Source organism: Enoplosus armatus, chromosome 19 (genome assembly GCF_043641665.1).
Source record: "Enoplosus armatus isolate fEnoArm2 chromosome 19, fEnoArm2.hap1, whole genome shotgun sequence".
In the NCBI taxonomy this organism is placed as follows: domain Eukaryota; kingdom Metazoa; phylum Chordata; class Actinopteri; order Centrarchiformes; family Enoplosidae; genus Enoplosus; species Enoplosus armatus.
Window position 1 is genome coordinate 7,361,096 of NC_092198.1, and position 21,865 is coordinate 7,382,960.

General features: G+C 41.5%; 2 protein-coding genes across 2 annotated transcripts; one reads left to right on the forward strand and one right to left on the reverse strand.

The window, feature by feature from the left end:
• Positions 1-461: 461 nt before the first annotated feature.
• On the reverse strand, positions 462-7,987 carry hmgn3 (high mobility group nucleosomal binding domain 3). Its single transcript, XM_070926169.1, has 6 exons — positions 7,850-7,987; positions 5,575-5,625; positions 5,260-5,289; positions 3,538-3,588; positions 2,783-2,881; positions 462-988 (listed from the first exon to the last, which is right to left on the reverse strand). Exons 1-6 carry the CDS (start codon positions 7,862-7,864, stop codon positions 947-949), a joined length of 288 nt encoding a protein of 95 aa, XP_070782270.1. The 5' UTR covers positions 7,865-7,987; the 3' UTR covers positions 462-946.
• A 5,715-nt stretch (positions 7,988-13,702) lies between these two features.
• enpp5 (ectonucleotide pyrophosphatase/phosphodiesterase 5) lies at positions 13,703-21,383 on the forward strand. The gene is made up of 4 exons (XM_070925751.1): positions 13,703-13,828; positions 15,322-16,224; positions 16,914-17,090; positions 18,983-21,383. Exons 2-4 carry the CDS (start codon positions 15,345-15,347, stop codon positions 19,384-19,386), a joined length of 1,461 nt encoding a protein of 486 aa, XP_070781852.1. The 5' UTR covers positions 13,703-13,828; positions 15,322-15,344; the 3' UTR covers positions 19,387-21,383.
• The last annotated feature ends 482 nt before the right edge of the window (positions 21,384-21,865 follow it).

Consider the following 21,865-nt stretch of genomic DNA (forward strand, 5'->3'; position numbering starts at 1 on the left):
GTCCCACCACTCCGGCAAATGCTGACCTTTCACTTCCTGACACAGCAGTTGTATTTAACACAGCCACGTGCCCCTGGCGACCTTACACACACACACACACACACACACACACATACACACACACACACACACATAGATATACAGGCACACAGCACTGGCTTTGTGTTGGTTTAAAAAGTAACTCTAAACATGAATACGGTGAAAAGGAACACAAGCAGAACACATACGCGTTGTCTCATAGAGCTTTACACAGATTACCTGAGTTTTCCATACTACAAAAACCAGCATAGGTGAAGGCAGACAATTACAGTATGCTAGTGGCTATAACAAAAAGATGGCGTTGCTGTCCAACTAGAGACAACACAGAGATATCGAGGCAATACATTAAACACACACACAATTCTGCACACATTAGTTTTGTACATCAAGAAGCGAGACACAAAAAAAGAGAAACTCCCACGTGACATCAACTTTTTCTTTTATTTCAAAATATTCTCCCAACAGGATGAAACTCAGAGAAGCCCAGAGGGTCCAAAGCCAATAGAGCCGTCTAGAACAGAAGCACCACTCATTATTGCTATGTCACTCTGCTGCAGGACAAGGCGTTCAGGGGTTGGGTGGAAGAAGGGGTGTGGAAACAAAGTGAACTAAATGAAACAGAGAGACCCACAAACACATTCACTCCAGCACGCACATACAAAAGGATCTTTGTGAAACATAGTGGGAATTATTCTAAAAACCAAGATTTTTATGGAGGAGCCAAGACATACTGCAGGTAGAGGAGCTGAAAAACGGGTGAACACGTGGGATGGGGGGCTGCTGGTTGTCCGTCTCTACTATCACAAGTCTAAAAAAAATTTCAGCATGGTACAAAAATCGTCAGTAAAAAAAGATGCTTTGCTGCCATGGAGTCAGAGGGGACGAGTCAGTGGACGCGCCCTTGTCCTTACGCCTTCTCCTCAGTCGCCTCCTCCGCTGCTTCAGTTACCTGGAGGGGAGAGGAGAGGAAAGAGTTACGCAACGATGCAGGTGTTACCCACAACTTTTCGTCCTCGGTGGGCTCAGGAGCTAAATCAGCCTTCTCCAGCTCAAAGGTGAAAGGTGATCTCCTTTACTGAAATGTCAACATAAGAATAACTTGTCGGCCTATGCTCCGGATTTAAGAGGGCAAAGACCTGCTTCTTGGAACAAGTTTTCAAGAAAAAGACAGCAGCTGTCAGCAAGTTACATCTTGTTTGTTTAATACATATGAAAACCAAAGACACACTCAGGCTTAAGGCGAGCTGTTTCCCCCGTTTCCACCCTTTATACTAAGCTAACCGTCTCCTGGCTCTAGCTTCACATGTACTTCACATATACTGTACTGATTTACTTCTTCGAGTATGATTCAGAAATTGCTTTTGCTTATTTCTTTTCTTAAATGTGTTCGGAGAAGAGTTTATGTTACCGTTTCCGTGGTTTTTCGACTTTGTAAACCCGGGGCTTGTTCCGAGAAGCAGGTTAATGAAGTTATAAGGAATACTTTGCTGAGGAAACCCCTTGAACATAGGTCCACTTCCTGCTTGTGGTGGCAGATAGTTTCGGGTTTATGTGCTGAGGTTTTAAGATTTCCATCTCTGAAAGTTTAGAAAATGTGTCGTTGGGACTATTTCTCCGGTAGAAAGTAGTTCCAATGATAACTCTTCACAGTGAGATCTGTGGATTACCAGGAGTAACTGGAATCTGAAAATACACACTGCTGTGGAGTTTTTCAAATGTAATTTTTACTATACTTTGAGCAGCACAAACAAAATTCCATTCACCTCCATTATACTGGGATGTCAGATATGGATCTCTTCAAACCTTCAAACACTGCTGGATACCACAAGAAATAATGTTTTCGTAATTTGGTGATCCCACCCTTTAATTTGAGATCTACGAAGCCAGGGTGAGGTGGGTGTTCATGAGTTTCGAGAGGTAAAACGTGACCACTCATCATAATTTGATGGGTATTTGACAGGTATCTCTTAAATTCTACAACTCCAAATACTGATATTTGTACCTCCATGGCTACGATACTAAATTGCTCTGAAAAGCTGCTCACTGAAACCCACAACTCCTCTAGTATCTGCAGGAATCAGCATTAGCTCAACAAGGGAACCAAATCTAGATGGTGTCCATGTCCTCTGCCTGACCATTGGTGGAGCCTGCTGTCTATGAACACAGTGAGCCAATCACAGTTCACGTCACAAGTGTAAAAAAGTTGTCCCTGGCCCACTTCACTGCACACAGCGGCCAAAATGCCAGACATCCCCACTTCGTCTCCTCACTCTCACTTCACTTCATTCGCTCTCTCAAGCACGCCACAGCACCCCAAAGCACACTGGGTAAATGTTTGCTTGATTAGCATACAGTTTCTGTGTAAATAATAAGTTAGTGTCCAAACACACACTCCAAAGATGGATTAGAAACACTCAACCGTACCCTTAACTCTGACTGTCTCACTCTGCCCTCTCACTGACATCAAGGAGGGAGCCGTGCTTCGGATGGAAGACACACTGACAGACGGACGAGACACATAGATCTGTGCGTGTGTGTGTGTGTGTGTGTGTGTGTCAGCATGCATCAGAGATAGGAAACAGTATGGTTATGGAGGAATATAGGTGTGGTTAATGTGTGTGTTCATGTTTACACACAAATTGACAAAATAAGGGAATAAAGATCGTTATTTCTTTGTCTGTCTCTGACTGAATGCACATTTTCTTCTTTCATCAACATCTTTTTCAAATTTTTGTCCTTATACCTCATTGGTCTTGGTCTCTCCATTCTGGGCGGGGCCGTCGTCCTTCTTTCCCTTGGCGCCACCTTTCTTTGCCTTCACCCCCTTATCATCTGCCACCTTCTGCATGGAAGGAGGGGAACATACAACTGCATAAAAACTACATGACAGTACATGGAAAATACTTCCAGTACGACATCAACATTATCTGTGGTATGTGTGAGCCTTGTTGTTTTTTGCTCATTTTCACCAAAAATTACTTGTTTGTGCACCAGGTAAAACTGATTTCAAACCAGATTTTATCAATCCAAAACACACTTTTTTCTTCTCTGTTTTCTTCTACAAAATCAGTGTTTACAATATGCCTCTAATAACAGAAAGGGAAGAGAAAAATGTTGATTATGCTGCAGTAATTTCAAGTAATGAAAAGAAATCAATACATTTTAGAATGCTTTTCCTGCAAATTATACTTTTATAATATTTTACCTTTAATATTCAAAATGAATACAAATAAAGTCCTGGATAGCTGGTGAAATAATGAGCCCTGGATACTGTAGGTGTAGCTGCAAAGCACGTTTGTATGTGCTCTGTGAGTGTGTGTGTTTCTGTGTTTTCCAAATGCAGCATCCTTGGCCATGCACATAAACTAGTAGTGAGGGCCGACCGCGTACCTGAGACTGCTGCAAATTTATAGGAATATAAATAAATGATTGTAGGCGTAGTTGTGTGTGTGTGTGTGTGTGTGTGTGTGTGTGTGTGTGTGTGTGGGTGTACTTTACCTTGACGATGGCCTTCTTGGGCTTGGCCTCAGCCTTGGGTGGAGCAGGCTTCTGCAAATTAGGCAGAAGTCAGTTAGGACTGACCAACCACACGATGCGTGGTTTTGGAGAAATATTAGTTAATCTATGGTTCCCCCTCCTCGCTACACTTACAGAGCCATTTCTGTTCTGTTGCTATTGCTTTAGCCACAAGAGCTGCTGAGAAAATGCATTAGGATTAACACAGAACACATGGAGACTTGGAATGTCTGCACTGAAAATAGTAATAATAATCAAGTACGAGTACTGTGTTTCCTCAGCAATGGGATCTGACAATATCCCTGTGCTACGTCGTTTTAAATATCTGCCTCTTCTCACAGTGAACTGACCTCAGACCGCTGTACAATGACTATATCAGATGGGAGTTAAAATTCTGGCCACTCAGTGTGAGCAAGTTTGCTTTCCAGGCTGCTGAGTGTGGACCACATTCCCTCCCGAAGCCGCGAGCTACAGTAACACTGCTGTGACAAAATTAAATCATGTGATTCTCTCTCAGAATATCCCCGTTTTGCTTTAGAAAACACTGACACTACATGAAAGACAGAAATTCTTGTTACACTGGGGGAAAGTGGGCTTAACATTTACAATTACATGTAGGAAATTAACGACACCTCATTGGAATTTGGAAAACACAAGAAAGACTATACTTTTTGTCATGTAGTCCAAATAGAAGCCTATAAACAACACTGAGCTGATTGACTGCTAAAAAAAAGTCACGTTATTAAATATGTTGACCGCTGGAGGCGTTCAAAGACAAGGAAATACCAAATCAGGAAACATGCAAAGATTTACTGCTGGAAAAGTGTCACATCAAAAGCTTAAAGGATTAGTTCAGCATTTTGGGAAATACAATTAGCTTAGCTTAGCATCAAAACTGGATACAGGGCAAAACAGCACAGTGACTGCCAGAAGTCTCCACAGGTCACTTGGCCAAGAAATAGTCCAGCACAAAACATGTGTTAGTGGGTGTATTTCGGGGTTTTTTTTTACCTTTGGACAGACTAGCTGTTTCCCTTTGTTTCCAGTCTTATGCTAAGCTCAGCTAACTGGCTGCTAGCTAGTAGCATCATATCTAGCGTACAAGCATTAAGAATGGTATCGATCTTCTCATCTAAGTCTGAGCAAGTAAGAGAATAAGCATATTTCTCAAATTGTGAAACTGCTCCTTTAACATGTACATGCAAATGAAAAAACACATGCAAATTACAACACAGATAAAAAACACATGGCCTGTATGGCAGAGCTGCATGACCACATAAGCATGATAACCTAATGATACATTTGCTATACATATGCATTAGTTTTACCAGGATTTGGGGAACAATTTGAGGGATCTAATCAGGAAAAAATGCTTTATGTTACTGATACAACAATTTTCTACACTCATTTACTGTTAAAATGCAATATGTGCCTTTTTAATCATGCAGCCCTACCAGGCCAGACTGAGGACTGACAAGGACAACAGAGAAAAGACATGCACACCAAGCCAGGGGCAATCCTCAGGGAGCGCGTTTATGGAATTTATAAATTGCCTTGATCAAATCCATAAACTGAGCGAGGACTTTACTCTGAGCCTTGGTGATATGACGCTTACTATCCCACAAGACTGAGGCGGGAAAGGCAGGGAGAGGAAGAAGAGGACAGTGACAGGGGTGAAGACAGGGAGGGGAGAACGAAACTTACCGCTGACAATCTCTCTGACCTTCTGGTGGGCTACCGGAGCAAGGGATGATCAATGAGAGAGAGAGAGAGAGAGAGAGAGAGAGAGACAGTGACAGAGAGAGAGAGAGACAGATATCAGTTGTACCTCTGCGGCCTGATCTTGAGCTGATCTGCTTGGTGACTGCTTTAAGTGTCCTAATCATTAACCTGTCTTGTGTCTATTGTCTCACTCACACACACACACACTCTCTCTCTCAGTACAAAAAAAAAAAACCACAGCACGCAAACACACGCCTGCACACCCACACACAGCACACAAACACACAAAACATTTACCTCTTGCTTTGTGACTTTAGAGGCCTCCTTGCCCTCGGGACCCTCTGGAGACTATAGGAGATGCAGCAAGGAGTGGAGAGACCGTTAACAGGGCCAGTGTGTGCAGGTGCACATACATGAGGCAGCCCCCCCCCCACACACACACTCACAATTTTGTGATTAAAATGTAGTTTTCTGGTTGTTTCATCAATTCCTAACTTATAGAAATTTGATTTGGTTCACTAGGGTTTACTCTGTTTATGTGTATCTTATAATTTCTGTGGAGAAAAACAGGCAGCCATGATATGCCATGCAAGACAAATAATGCAAATCATTAAGCAGTATAGTTTTGGAAAAAAGTCAAAAGGTTAGAGACTGACGTAAAAATAAGTGCTGGCGGCTCCCTTTTCTATAGATAAACGTCTTACCTCTTGAACAGATATCCCACTTGCTAAGAATAATATTATAAATGTGTAACTAGAGCTGAAACGATAAGGTGATTAATCAATTATCAACAGAAAATGTATCTGCCACTATTTTGATAATTAATATTTTTGTTATTATTATTCTTCATTTATTTATTAAGCCATTTTACTAGTAAAAATGCCAGAAATTCACAGGCTCCACGTTTGCTGCTTTTCTTAGTCTTTTATAGTAGCAGATTGATTTGGACTGTTGGTGGAACAAAAAACTTTGAAGATGTCAGCTTGGCCTTTAGGAAACAGTGATTTTGCTATTTTCTGACATTTTATAGAGCAGATGATTAATTAAGAAAATAATCAGCAGATTCATTGATAATGAAAATAATCAGCCCTATGCCTAACACTACACTTATACTTTTCTTTAACACCAAACTTAGTTACAAAGTCCTGCACATACAATACAATCATACAAAAGAACCCAAAAATCTGCATAATAGCAATAACAAATAATATAATAAGTTCTATCCTGATTTACTGATAAACGGCGAGGTAGCCTATTATAATATGTACACACGGTTGTGCACAATATAATATTCTCAGAATCTTAAAGGTCTTGTTTCATCATTAAAATGTAATTTTGTATTTTCTGGATTGATTTATAATTTTGTATTTTACTGGCAAGTATAATTTCCCCCCGGCGATCAACAAAGTATTTCTGATTCTGATTTAATGGATAATGATGTAATGAAAATCATAATTTTCATCGAAGTCCGAAATTGCTTAGAGATGCATATGTGGCGATTTCATATTGTGTGATGATGATGATGATATATGATCTCTCTGGTGATTACCATTTTAATGGAGGCATCTTGTTTACATGCCAAGAGCTGAGCTCCCCGCAAAATAATGATATATAAACACGGACTCATTTAGACTGATGACAAACCGTGAGGGCTGTCAGCCCACATTCAGATGGTCCTATGATGAACATGGTCTATTCAGGCTGCAGGCAGGTAAGGGCAGTGCACAGGAGAGTCCACCCCCTCCACGCAAAAAAAAAAGAAAAAAAAAAAAGAAATGTTGGTTTAGCCTGCAGGTTGGCAAGCGCATCATTTGCATACGGGCGACCTCCGCCCCTAGAGGCCTCCCATTCTCTGTCCTCAAAGGCGAATCTGCGCAGACAATGGCAGTTTTTTGGAAGGTAGAAAAGCCCATTTCCATGTATGCACTGATACAATGCCCTGGAGCTCGTCGTGCAATGCTGTTTAGATAGTGCCACGGCCTCTTTTAACACAGCGGCAATTGTCTCTGATCCCCTCTTTCTTTATTCCTGTCTCTCTCTCCATCTGGATGTGGGTTTGTCCACTCGGCTCGGCGGCTACCGTTTATCCCCACTGGAGAACCAGAACGAGACAGGGAGCTGGTGATCTTTCTTTTTTTTTCACAGTGAGATTACACATTATTCACAATCGATAAGTCTCATACATGCGCGAAACGCGCCCAGAAGAATTATCATCGCGCACGTCTCCTACGGGATTTACGCATCCATCCATCCGGCGGGTCCGTCTGACATTCACCAGTGCGCACAGTGGACAGGGAAGTGGCAAATAAAACGACCACAGGAACGGCCATTGAGACGAACACAGGGATATTTATAGTGTAAAGAGAACATATCACTGAAGAATTATGTCATACACACGCAAAGACGCGTTAAATACACCTGAAAGGTTGCGGGCGGAGAGACGCTTCCTCAAAGTTTGCCATCACCTCACCTGCCTCGACGTCGCCACAGACATCGCGCACCGCTATTTTCCTCAAATGCGAGAGCGGAAAAACTACAGTGAAGTGAGCCTGATGCCACAAACGACACTCACCTTTCTCTTCGGCATTTTATGCGTGAATTATTCTCCACCAAGCACGGGAAAAAATTAAGGTCAACCCCGGAGGTCCAAGAGAAGCGAATTTGAACTACCTCGAAATACAGGATCAATATCTAAGCACCTTCGATAATATGTTGATTATATGCACTCCCCAAAACTCTATACCTCCCACAGCCATTGGGTAGAGGGGTCAAAATCCTCTCCTGTGCTGACTCCTGATTGGCCCGTTCCATCTCTATGTAAATGAGAGGGTCGCGCACATTGGCCGAGATTTATCAGAGGGTGCCTGCGATTGGCTACGCGCTCTTTGTGCGCAGATCCCACCAGACGGCGGTAGCTGAGAGGGAAAGTGGAGACAGGCCAATGGAAGCGGGGCCGACTCTCGGCGGATCTGGGTAATGTAGGATGAGAAAGAGAGAGAATGTTGTAAATAAAGCACAAAGGACCAGAAAAACGGGCACAACGGCACAATGCCGGCCATAGACGAGCTCCAGAAAAGCTGCCGGGCATTGTGTCTTGTAGGGTTTCGTCTGCTGTAAAAAACTAGAGTAATCATACACCATATTTCTGCACAGCAAATAAAGACTATAACAGCGGAGGCATCAGGCGCTGTGGGAACATGATACCAGTAAAACAATACAATGAATAAGGTCACTATAAATTCACTACTGCAGACAAATTAGACCTGAGAGTGATTTAAGAAGTGAAGGACACTTTAGAGAGTAAATTATCAGAATGTCAGACAGGTGTACAAATAGGTTGAAGGCTAAATTGTGCCAAAATGCATTCCATATGCAGCAGTGGTTTGTTTGTGTTGGTCTCTACTAGGACTCATCCAGCAAAGCCAGTATAAAATGAACCCAGTAACTAGAAAGGACACCATAAAAGAGCCAAAGCTCTTAGACCAGGACACAATACTGTGTTAATATGTGTAATGTGTTTCTGTATATATTACTATTCACAAAATAAACACTTTGAAATTCTTCAATTGTGGCAAGGAATGCTCAGTGTATTAAAGCACATGTATTCAGATGCATTCTATACATTTTTATACATTTTCAAAATAGAGGAATAAGTTGTGTCCTTGAAACTGAACTCTCATGCGCAAATATACTGATTCAATGTTTTCTCTTTTGATACTGATTCAGATACCTCATCTCTGGGCATCTGCTGATTTACAAACACAAAGAAACTGCCGGCCAATGCCACTGTGCTGATACTACTCCGTGCATCACTGCTAAATACTGTAAATCACCCGCTTTCCTGGGCCAAACTCAATGGATAACCCTGATAAAGTATGAGCCGAGAAGCCAAGCTTCCAACAGGCAACCCAGTTACACTGATGCAGTTGAGTCTATGTGGTTACCAAGACTGCCGTCAGACTGGTTCAAAATTGGTGTAAGATATGGGCGACCACAGCAACCCTTTGTGCTCAGAGCTTTTTGTTTGTTTTGGGTTTCTTTTTAATATGCCTCTGTCTTCATGGGACACTTCTGGTAAACCTTAGGGCCAGATAGGGCCCTTAAAGGCGCACCAAGATTCACACAGTGTTTGCCATCGTACAGTCCATGTAGTCATACATTTCGGACGGCACGTGAACAGTCCAAATTGACATAGGAGGACGATTAAATTAAATTGGATTCAGAAGGAATAAATTGTACTTTAGTTTGCCCAAGTGCCCCCCTGTTCAGGCGGAGGGGTATCAAGTTCTGATCTGGTAAGCCTAGGTGCTGTCTAGTTGGCCTCCAAATCCCAAAAGTGCTTTTCTGGGCAGCCTGAGTGACCCTCTCAGTGCTGCTGTCACCCTGTTGTGACTTCAGGGCAAAATTCTAATCTTAAACATAATCTTAAACCATAACCCTATATGGCACAGGTGCTTGCTTTTTTATTTTGCCCCTGCGTCTTACCAGGTTTGTGCACACCATTGTTTGTATTTATTGCTTCAGTCTCCCCACATAACAGATTTCACTGGACACAAAAATCTCTGCTGGCTACTCGATGGATTGAAGAGACTGAAGAGTGCAGTCGCGTTTTCAGCATCTCATTTGCTGCGGTTTAAATCAGGATGAATGACCCTCATGAAGCCCATAGAATTGTTCATGCATCAGTTTGTGCCATTACTCCAATTTGTCCATAGAGCTTAAATGTAGGGCTGCAACTAACAACTATTTTTATTATTGATTAAACTGGCAGTTGTTTTTTCATTGAATCATGAACTGTTAAAAGAGATTGAAAAAATGGAATTCACAATTTCTCAGAGCCCAAGGTGATATTTTTTTAATAGCAGGTACTGTAAAATTACATTTTAGAGTAATCTCAATCAGAATTTCTGGATATTTTTTGTGATTTCATAGATAACTGCTGCCACAACTTATTCATTTTTGACTTAAAAGTTAAAAACACATGCTCAAACGGTGTTAATGTCCAGAGGAACTTTGTGCTTTGCTATTTACTCAATTTACAATAAGTTTCGGTGCATCCAGTAGTATGGAAATTCTACCAACCTATCTTGCAATAATAATAATCTAGAACCTCTTCTATAAAACAATGGTCTACATCATGTTCTACAATGTTTAAATGCATAGGTCGCAGCAAATATCACACCATTTCAAAAAACATTCTACAAAGAAATCAACAAAAGCAACCTCCACATTCTTGTGTAACATCACAATAGACACAGAGAGAGAGCTACACATCTCACAAAAGACAGAGCTTTCCTGCCCAAACAAACAAAACCCTTCATCTCTACATAGGTGTGAATACACAACTGTTTTAGAAGTCAACCCAGAACACACAGGAGCAGGTAGGCTCGATGGCCGCTCCACTGTTCCCACATGGATTCACACTGTCAGCTAAATGGACAGGAAAAAAACACAATGAGGAACATGTTCAACACGTACACATAAAAGAAAGACACAAAAGGAATCCATACTGAAAAGAAATAATCTCACACGTTATGTTGGAACCTTTTGATTCACTTTAAGAACACCTATGTCACGCAACTGATGGGTTCAAAATTACTTCTCTGTTTGTACATTTTCTCTTGTTTTTACCCTTTTGTCAACTATTATGGGCGTCAGTTGTGGTGCCTAGTTTGATTGACTTCACACAATACACAATGGCTTCACACACACAAAAATGAAAGAATTAAATTAATGAATGTAGGCATACATATGTACCAAATAATGTTTATGAAACAGAGTATTCTGCAAATATACTCAAACAAGGCTACAGCCAATGCTAGGGGCTCTGTGAGGCTGTACTTAGACACAGCAATGCTTCGAGCTGTTGATGTTTAGCATGTAAAAGTTTTACCATGTTCACCATCCTAGTTTAGCATGTTAGCATGCTAACATTTGCTAATTAGCACTAAACACAAAGTGCAGCCGAGGCTGATGGGAATGTCATTAAATTTGCAGGTATTTGGTCATGAAACAAAGTATTGGACAAATACAAATTATGCCTGATGATGGCGCGAGAGGAAAAGAGCAGGGATCACCGAAGTGATTACAAGTCATCCTGGGTGGAACATGATTGTCTAAATGTTGTAACAATCCATCCAGTTTTGAGACATTTCACTTAAAACTACAAATGTCAACCAGCTGGTGGTACTCGTCAGGGGATCACCACAGTCAGAAGGATTAATCCACTATGGGACCAAGAATAGCTACGTAAAATTTCATGGCAATCCGTCCTATGATTGTTGTGATATTTCAGTCTGGAGCAGAGTGGTGGACTGACCAGCTTTGCCATCCATAGAGCTACGCTGCTAGCATGGCTAAAAGTGATTGGAATGATGCAATGTTTTGCATTTTGTGTATAACTTAAACATGTATGATCACGTGTGATGTAAAAGTGAGACGTCCCAATCACCCTATACTTTGTTTACAGAAACCAGAACCAGCCTCATCCCAGTTAAGCCATAACCACATGTTTATATAGTGTTCCAAAGAATTCATTCAATGTTTCTTTAATTTCTTTTTTTAAATTTTTTATTCTGCAACCGTATTTACACCTTTATTGTCAGTCAGTTAAACTACTGCATTGCCCTTTTGTTTGGCCATCTGAAAAGTGCTGTAAAGTCACTAAAATGAATGCTGAATTTCCCAAGCCAGTGTTATAACTCAAACTAGAGAATATGATCCTTACCCCCCCCCCCCCCCCCATGTGTGGGTTAGAATAGTTGAATAGTTAAGATTGTCATCATTGTGTTCAAGGCTCATAATGGCCTTGTTCCATGCTATCAGGTACGCCTGGTATCTTAGGAAATGCAGGGAGCAGCTTTCAGCATTTATGCTCTAAATGTGCCCTAATTACAAATCTAACTCAAGATCTGTATTCTTAATCGCATACGTATATATTGAATGTGAATGTGAATTTAGTCTTTTGTTTGTGTTTACTGTACTTAAGCATGTTTCTGTGCTCACTGACAAAATCACATTGCGATATACAGAAGGTTGACAATGTAAACATAAAATGAGGTGTTGGACTACCACGAGCCTCCTCCAGAACGGCTTCAGTAATCCTTGGCTAGATGAGATCCTCTAAGCCTCCAAAACATTCTTCCAAAAGATATTCCCTAATTGAATGTTTTTATGATGGTGGTGGAGAGCGCTGCCTAACACACTGCTCCAAAATCTCCCATAGGTGTTCAGTTGGGTTGAGCTCTGGTGACTGTGAAGGCCATAGAATCAACATTTTGATGCTCATCAAGCAGACATCTGTTTCTTCACTCATTTACTCAGATGTCTTCTATATTTATTCACCGTCTGCATGTGTGATGTATCTTCATAAATAAACATAAACCCTAATGTCATAATAGACCATTGCTCCTGCTTAAGCCCACTACTGTAAATTAGCAGCACATAGAAACCTACAGCAATACAAAACAATATCACCATTTATCAGCTGTTCTGGAGCTTTTGATCGCGTCACATGATCATCAGCAGATGGAGTCACAGAACGATGGATGTTTAGTCTCCCAATTTTCTGATCACTGTAAGGCCTTCTCATCTTGTTTAAAAAAGGAAACTGTTTCAAAACCCCAATGTGCATTTATTAGCGGTCCTGGAGCTTTCAATCATAATCATAAATCACAATCATGAAAATGGACATTGCATTAACAGCAAATGAAGAGAGAATGAATATGATGCAGGGGAGCATTGAGCGGCTAATCTTTCTCTCTGCAGACATGGAGGAGCTTGTCAGTAGGTTCAGAAATAGTCTCACCATGCAGAGTCATTATTGAGATGCCATCTTTCTTTCCAACAGACAGTGAAAGAAGCCAGACTCTGACCTGACTACCTTTAGACAGGACTTGACTGACACCTTGTGGACAGTGTTTGTCATTCTTGTTGCAGGGCGGCTGTTGCATTGCACTTTCAGCATGATCAGAATGCAAAAAAAAAGAAGAAAAAAAAATCACTGACAGAATTAGAGCAACATGTCTTTTGAATGTCACTGTTTTAATATGGAGCATTGCTTTGAGTGAAGATTTCCTCTGCTATCAGTGCCTTTAATGCAACGCCCTTCACATTCACCAGGCAACCTTTTATTTATTTATTTGTTTATTTATTCAATTTTCTACTATATCTTAAAACACAATGATAGTAACCTGGCCGACACCAAAATGTCTATTTATAATACTGCCCCCCCCCCCCCCCCCCTCCCTCCTCCCACCGTCATACTACATTACGTCATTAGGACCTGCGTACTTGTAGGTCGCAGTGAATTAGTGGGACGCAGCTCTCCAAGAAGCGCAGCATGCACTTGCAGGAAACACCGGGCAGCCTTTTGTCTTCGGATGATCTGCTTTGGTTCAATATCTGTCACTAAAACCGACAGAAAGGTAGCAAAAAAATAAATAAAAGCACGGCAGGTTAATAGGCCGGACTTCCTTCGGGCGTAAAGCGAGTCCGGCTGTTTATCTCGGCGTGCAGCGCGAGGCGAGCCCGTGCAGGATCCGATAACAAGGTGAGCTTGTTGACAGACAGCACAACATTTCGCGTTTTTGAATTTGTGCGTTTCTCTGCCTTGATGTCGCCTCAGCTCACCCACGCATGTGAAGTGGGCTTGCTGCTGGCTGTCTTATTGTTGCAGGCGGAGCTGCGTGATGAAGCTGTTAGCTCTGCAGCAGCAGTGCTTAAACAGGGAGGCTGCTGTAACGACACAGTGTTTCCTCGGTAGTGTGGCTGACTGTCAGCAGGAAGGCTGTCTTGAATTCTTTTGCAGTTGAGTCGCTCTTATAGATGCATTGCAGTCGTTTTATCCTCAGTCTGCTACATTTCCAATGACATCACTGCTGTCCTCACCTGTCATGTCTTCAGTGTTTAGGGCAGCTCCTGTCTAACTCCATGTTATGTCAGAGTGTCACTATCTTAGTACCATGATGTGGTACTAAGGCACAGTATTATATTGCATTTCCTGAACATTTCCCGTGAACTAGAGCTGCAACTGGTTATTTTCATCATTCATTAACCTATTGATGAGTTTTCTGAGAAATGGACCCATAATTTAACATATTAAATGTCATTAAAGTTCAGGGTGACATCTTTAAATTGCTAAGGTAGCCTATTCAATGTAATAAAACAGCAAATTTTCATATTTGAGAAGCTGGAATCAGCCACCATCAGCTGGAATGAGTAAATGATTATCAGTTAGTTGTCATCTAACTTTCTATTGATCTACTAATCGTTTATTTGCCTCAGCCCTAATAGACATTAATGGTCATTGCTCAAACTCCTGTGTAATCTAATAAGACAATAATTATCACATTATAAGTTCAGAGGCATTTGGCCACTTGTCTTTTTATCAATATTGCCAAGATCTCACTGTTTTTGAACAACTGGTGTATGTTGACAAGTAAGTACTCTAAATGACCAAAAGTATGTTGACACCTGAATGTTACACACATTTGAGATTGTTGAACGTCTAATTTCAGAACTATGGGCATTAATATGGAGGTGAGGTTGGCCACTGATGTTTGGAGGCCTGGCTAGCAGGACAGGGGCTTCCCCAAACTGTCACCACAAAGCTGGAAGCAGAGCTGGATGATTTGTCAATTAATCAATTAGTTGGTCGACAGAAAATTTACATGCATTTATTTTGTTAATCAGTGATTTGCTTCAGTTATTTTTCCAACAAAAATGCCAGATATTCTCAAATGATGAAGATTTCTTTGTCTCTGTCTAGGTTTTAGACTGTTGGTCAGATAAAACAAGACATTTGAAGACATCACTTAGGACTCTTCTGACATTTAATAGAAGATTTATCAAGTAAAAGAATCGGTACATTAATAGATAATGAGAATAAGTCAGTTGCAGCCCTTGTTGGAGACACACTATTATTTAAGGTATCATTGTATGCTGATATTGCCAAAACAGCACACAAGTCTGTGTCCAGATAAGAGGTTAATTTCTTCGCCTCACTGAGTTCTTCCTAAGCAGTTTTTGTGTGTGTGTTTGTAGGTTGTCTCGTCACACACCACACTATGCTGGGCTGCTTGCTGCGAGGAGGCTGCAGTCCTCTGGTCTGCCTGTGGGCCCTGCTGCTGCCTCTGGTCTCCCTCAATCTCTTGAGCCAACGTGACAGCAGGGACGACAGAGTGAGGGACCGGCCAAAACTGCTGCTCCTATCCTTCGACGGCTTCCGTTGGGATTACATCCACCGGGTCCCGATGCCTAACTTCCTCACCCTCATGAACGAGGGCGTGATGGTGGAGCAAGTGGAGAGCGCTTATATCACCAAATCCTTCCCCAACCACTACAGCTTGGTGACGGGGCTGTACGCTGAGACGCATGGCATTGTGGCCAACGAGATGTATGACCCTGCAATGAACCGGTCTTTCTCCATGGAGACAGGCAGCATTTATGAATCACGGTGGTGGGAGGAGGCTGTGCCTCTCTGGGTGAGCATCCAGAAAGCTGGTGGGCGAAGCGGGGCGGCGATGTGGCCAGGGTCTGATGTGAAGATCCATGGCATGTTTCCCAATCAATACCTCAGGTACAATGCCTCAGTCTCCTTTGAAACCAGAGTGAAGCGGATTATTGATTGGTTCTCTGCACCCAAAGAAGAAGCGGTGGATTTTGGAGTTCTGTACTGGGAGGAGCCGGATGAGAGCGGGCACAAACTGGGACCTCAGAGCTCCCTTATGGATGATGTAATTGCAGGGATTGATGCGAAGCTCGGCTTCCTCATGAACGAGCTAAAGGAGGCGGGGCTGTTTGAGAAAGTCAACCTGATAGTGACCAGTGACCACGGGATGACGCAGCTTTCCACTGATAATATCATAGAGTTGGATGTGTACGTGAGCAGAGACCTGTACACCTGGGTGGATAAGAGTCCCGTGGTGGGAATACTGCCTGAAGAAGGTATCACTTCCAAACATCTGTCAGATTCAATACTGTCAATAAACCTGATTAAAGGAATAATTTGACACTTTGGGAAATTGGCTCATTCGCGGAGAGTTAGATGAGAAGAGTGATACCACTCATGTTTGTACGATAAATATGAAGCTACAGCTAGGAGAAAGGTAGCGTAGCGTAGCATACAGAGGGGAAACAAGGAGACACAGCTAGCCTGGGTCTGTCAAAAGGTAACAAAACCTGCCTGCCAGAGACCCTAAATCTCTCCAGTTAACACATAATAAAGAATTCATTTGTACAAAAACCAAAGTTTTAAAAATGACTATCTGTGGTTTCACAGGGGGGTTTGTACTGGACTGGATGGGTGCAGTGACTTCTTAGCTAAGCTAAGCTAACCGGCTGCTGGCTGTAGCTTTATATTTAATGGACAGACATGAGAGTGGTTTCAATCTTCTTATTAAACTCTCGGCAAGAAAGCGAATAAGCCTATTATCAAAAATGTTTAATGATTCCTTTAATGTTTACATGATGTACGTTACGAGGAATACGTTTGTAATCAGTACAAAGAAAGTCTAAAATGAGCACAGAATCCCCTTTTCTGTTTTAAGATGTCTTGCTTGTTTGCTCCTTATCCTGAAAACACATTTTTGCATCTTTAGATATTTTTTTACCATTGCTTGTCGTCTGTCTTGCAGGGAAGCTTGAGGATGTGTATAGTAAGCTGGTGAATGCTAACCCGAACATGGTGGTGTACAAGAAGGAAGACATTCCCGGGCACTTCCATTATCAACATAACATCAGGATCATGCCCATCCTCATAGAGGCCAAAGAGGGCTGGACCATCGTGCAGAACAGGACCGAGCCCTTCAAGTGTACGTATTCAAACCTCATGAAGCTCTGTTGAGACAGTACTCTGGTTTGTAGCTGTACATATTAAACAGGGTCTTTTTCAGCTGTTTCAAATAGCAGTTTCTGTATTCTCTATTAATAGCTTCACAGGAGATTTTTTTTCAGTCTTTGAACCAAAGCTAGCTCATGTTATACCAGCTGTAATTAACAAAGAAAGGCAGATTTATTTTCCCTCAGAAACAGCAGGAGTGTGTGCATGTGTGGGTTCGGATGTTTGTCTTGCACCGCCTCCGAGTGCAGTTATTTTTCTTTATCCAATTCAAATCAAGCAGGTATTTTTTCATTCACCTCCTCTTGAGAGATCGTGGCGCAGAGTTTTTCATTGCAGACTACATCCGCTGATTTTACTGCTTAATTCTTCCTCTCTTTCTGAAGCCTTGTTAATCAGTAAAATGACCTGGTGGAGCCTGCGATTGGGGGGAAAACCTGCTGACTCTCAGCCCTGCTCAGACTGCTTAGCTAGATATGTGAAGTATGATACTGTCCTGCATACCAAATGTTGTTTCTACTCAATAGCGGTTTGAATGATGAGACAGCAAAAGGCCTGGATGATAAAACCATAGCTGTTACTGTCTCTCAATGCATTCCAAGGAAGGCACTGAGATATATTAGTGTAGACCCAGTGTGCATAAATCACAGCAATGCTCACTTATAATAACTATAATCAGTTTATGTGAACTGGGCCTGTACTTCCTGGTGGTGGAAGATTAAGGGAACGGTCACATTACAGTCCTACCCTGTGAATATTCACTTTCTCCCCTGCTCACTTAAATCGTAGACGGTACTGCAGATGAATTCAGGCTCCAGCAGATTCACAGTTCTGTATATTCACAATTGGCCAATAGAAACAGGGATGCACTGTGTTTAGAAATGGACAAGTTGCTACTCAAGCGTGTTTCATTATACCACCAAAATACAAACTGTAGCATTGTTCTTATAGACTGGTTACTGTTTGGGATTCCTCTGCCCACATCAGAACCGTCACACCACATCCTTTTTTTTTGTGATATTTATATATATATATATATTTATATTTTAGGTAGTTTTGTTGAACAGAAGACTCGTGGGATCATGTCATATAGGTGTCCTGCAGGATTTTATTGTAAGCAAACAAACGTTCTATTTGTATTCTTTATAAAGCGTTGCATTTTCTAATGAAGGTCTAATGAACATGTTAAATGCATTTCCTTCGTTCCTTTCTTTCCTCCTTGCAAAGCCAATTTTTTGGAATATTTAAAATCCTGCATTGTTTACATCCACGTTTACTGGCTGGCAGTCTTCTTCTTCCCTGCCTTTGTTGATGTATTGCTGCACTTCTTTGTGTGTTACCTGCACCGTCGATTAAATCATTGGCAGGACTGTATGTTGCGTGCTTGAGCATCCTCATGGGTGTGTACAATACAACCAAAACGTAAAAATCCTGAAAATGTTGCCTGATTGGATGGTAGTTAAACCCACTAATTCTGCCATCGCAGGCACTGATAAACTGCATTGATTTCACTCACAGCATAATAAGTGAATCCTGTCAGTTCGTCAGGAATGTGATGGCGCTGATGGATTTCAGGAACAGTAGTTAGTCCGTCTAAGCTTTCCTGAAAGGTCTTTGCGCTTATATGTTTGGATTTCATTTTCAGCTTTGCGTGTGCGTTGCTGTGATTGATTTAGTAGGCAGTGATGGTAGTAAATCAACTGAGAGAGCAGCAGTGCCAGATTCCATAAATCTCTAAACAAAAAGTGCGGCCTGTGATTCATGGGATGTGGAAACGGGAGATCTGTAGATAAACGATGCAAGACTAATTAGCATCCAAGGATTGTAACTCTTTATGCAAATATATTTCTTGTCTTTTCTCCCCAGTGGGAAACCACGGCTATAACAACACCTTACGCAGCATGCAGCCTGTGTTTGTGGCCCGTGGGCCAGCTTTTCGCCAGAAATACGTCAAGACCTCCATGCGCTCTGTTGACCTTTACCCTCTCATGTGCCACATCCTGTCCATCCGCCCTCTGCCAAACAACGGCTCCCTCTTAAATGTTCAGGACCTGCTGTCCGTGAGGCCAACTCCACCCACGCTCAGCGCCCCTCCCAGGGTCAACGAGTACTCCTACGCCCCCGTCATGGGCTCCTTCCTCGGTGTGGTGATGGTGCTGGGCTTTCTGGTGGTCTACATCAGACAAGTCACGCTCAAACAGCTGCCCTCACTAAAACACAGAAGCAGGGAGATGTCGCAGCCATTACTGCAAGAGGACTTGCACCTGTAGCTGAAGAAACAGAAATGATGGCAGGCATTAAAGAAGAGGAGGTATTGCTCCCCAAGGTAGTCCGCTCTGTCCAGAAGCATTACCTAAACGCCTCCCTTGTACCACTAAATGCTAGTGTGCTGTGCTTTTTATTAGTTGGAGATCAAGGGAATCTAATCTAACCTCCTAATTATGTACAGGGTTACATCTTGCCTGCTTGAGTGCAAGGAAAATGTCTAGGGTTTGCTTCTGGTGCAGGCTTAATCAAGATAATAATCCTTTACATGGGCTTTATAGTGGCTTTGCTTTGATTGTGAATTTTACCTAATATCATCTCATTTTCATCGTCACTCAATAAGTAAAAATTCAAAGCTAAGAATGGAATTTTAACCTGTGAATCTGGCAAGTATGAACATTTTGTTGGCCAAAACCATGACTTTGATAACATTAAAGTGTCGGTATGCTCCAAACAAACTTGTTTGTCTGAAGGTAAAGTGTTTATAGCTGAACAGCTACAGTGGTGAAAAGCCGGCTATCATAGAGAGGGGAAGAAGCAATAATCATTGAAATGGGGATGACTGCGCACACTTTCAGACAATCTTTCCTTGACGGCATTAGCAGTGCTCCACTCATTTACACATAGGGAATCAGAAGTCATGCAGTGTGATTGTCAGATTTGGAAAGTTACAGAAATTGTCAAACACAGCCCTCCCAATACTGGTTGCCGGGGTTTCAGACGCTATTCAATGATCCGTCGTTTGAAGCATACTGACATCTTTACTCCCTGACAGTAACACTGGTACGTACGGCAGTATATTTGGTTTATTCGGCCTTGGCACTAGGCCTTGTCAGGTTTTTGCCACCAATTGTTCTACTTGTGGTCTGAGCACTGAATTAGAAGTTACTGAAATGCAAATGCGGTGATTAATCGGAAAGGTATTCGAAACTCAGCTCGTTTTAGGAGATTGGCTGGGGTCAGTATTACTTTTGAATGTTACTTGGAACGGAGATGTTCCACTAAAGACTCACTCAGTGTGCCAGGCTACTGCTCATACATGTAGGCCATCCCATGAACCAATCGCATCACGACCTTGCTCTTAAATAGTCAGTTACCATTTGCCTTTTAACTTACTGGAGAACATCTCTCTAAGGTGTGCAATCGTGTGTGTCAGTCTGTTTTCTTTGTAGAGTTTGTGTTTGGAGGGCATTTTCCTATATAGACAACTGTGTACTGCCCTCCTGTTCATACGTTGACTGTCATAACCATGGCCATTTGTTGGTGAAATGTGAAGTGCAATTGCTATTGGTCAGTATTTCGTCATAGGGATTTTAAGGGTTTTGTTGTTGCTTGGTTGAGAAGACTATTTTGGCATGACTTGCAAGAACTGTTCCCCTGATTTGCACTACAGGATAGAAATGAAACAGAACGAAGGGGCAGTAGTTGGATGCTTTTTAGGTCATGCATTCTTTGCACTTCTTGTTCGTAGTTGCTATTTGAAATGAGAGAAAAAGTATGGTGCCTCTTGCCAAAAAAGCTTTTTAATTAGCATAATCATAGAAAATTGAGTAGGATCCAAATCTGCAAATAAATAATTCTAATCTTTTTTCAGCATCTTTTAAGAAAATAATTGGTTCAATTTTCTCCTTCTGCTTTTAGATGCATTGACTAATACCTGTGCCCGAAAAGATGACAGACATCACTGTGATATATACTTTTTACAAAATTTTAAATTCATAAATTGAAAGCATTTATATGGAAATTGTTAATTTTCTGATGATTGTCTTGTTTTATGAAGGAGAAGTATTGTCTGATGATTTCCCCCTGACTTTTTGACAGAAAAATTAAATAAATCCACAATTTATTTGAATAATTCAGTTGGAATTGTTAGAAAATAATAAATATTAGATCAGGTTTATCTCAGTTGATTATTAACTTGGATTTGAAGTATGGATAATTTAATATAATTTACAAATTAACTATCTTTGCCATGTTGATGCGATTAAAGAGTCTTCTGAAATAAAAGGGACTTATGTGAAACTGAGCCATTTGTATTTTCTTTATTTTGTCTGCGTTTGTGTACGTGTTTGTGTATGATGCCAGGGCCTTTACACCTTTTCTTAGTCCGGACCATTTGAGAGATGTTATTCTGAATGCTGACAGACCCCATGTAAATACAGCAACTAATTATGTGTCATAAATAAGGATTGCAAGTTGTTGGGTGGAGAGGCTGGCAAGGCTCTCCTCAGCTTGTGCCTATTTTCTTTGGACCCTCCCGTTGACAGCCTTGCCAGAATATCTCCCAAAAAATTGTCATTGGTACAATTATTTTCACTTAGAGCTGAAATTATAAATGGCCACATTTTTGACAAACAACACAATGTTGAATATGACTGGCACTTGATAGTTGAAAATCAATAAATATAAATCTGTTCGGAAAAAATACTAGAAGATGCTCCCCTGCTGCAAAGACTTCCAGACTATCTTTCCTTCAGCAAAAAG

Excerpts from the sequence above, each read along its gene's own strand:
- hmgn3 (XM_070926169.1), bottom strand. Across the intron at positions 5,290-5,574 it reads CTAAAGTCACAAAGCAAGAG|CCCACCAGAAGGTCAGAGAG; the intron begins GTAAATGTTTTG and ends TTGCTCCGGTAG. Across the intron at positions 989-2,782 it reads GAGAGACCAAGACCAATGAG|GTAACTGAAGCAGCGGAGGA; the intron begins GTATAAGGACAA and ends TCTCCCCTCCAG.
- enpp5 (XM_070925751.1), top strand. The coding sequence starts at position 15,345 with ATGCTGGGCTGCTTGCTGCGAGGAGGCTGCAGTCCTCTGGTCTGCCTG. Across the intron at positions 16,225-16,913 it reads GGGAATACTGCCTGAAGAAG|GGAAGCTTGAGGATGTGTAT; the intron begins GTATCACTTCCA and ends TCTGTCTTGCAG. Across the intron at positions 17,091-18,982 it reads CAGGACCGAGCCCTTCAAGT|TGGGAAACCACGGCTATAAC; the intron begins GTACGTATTCAA and ends TTTTCTCCCCAG.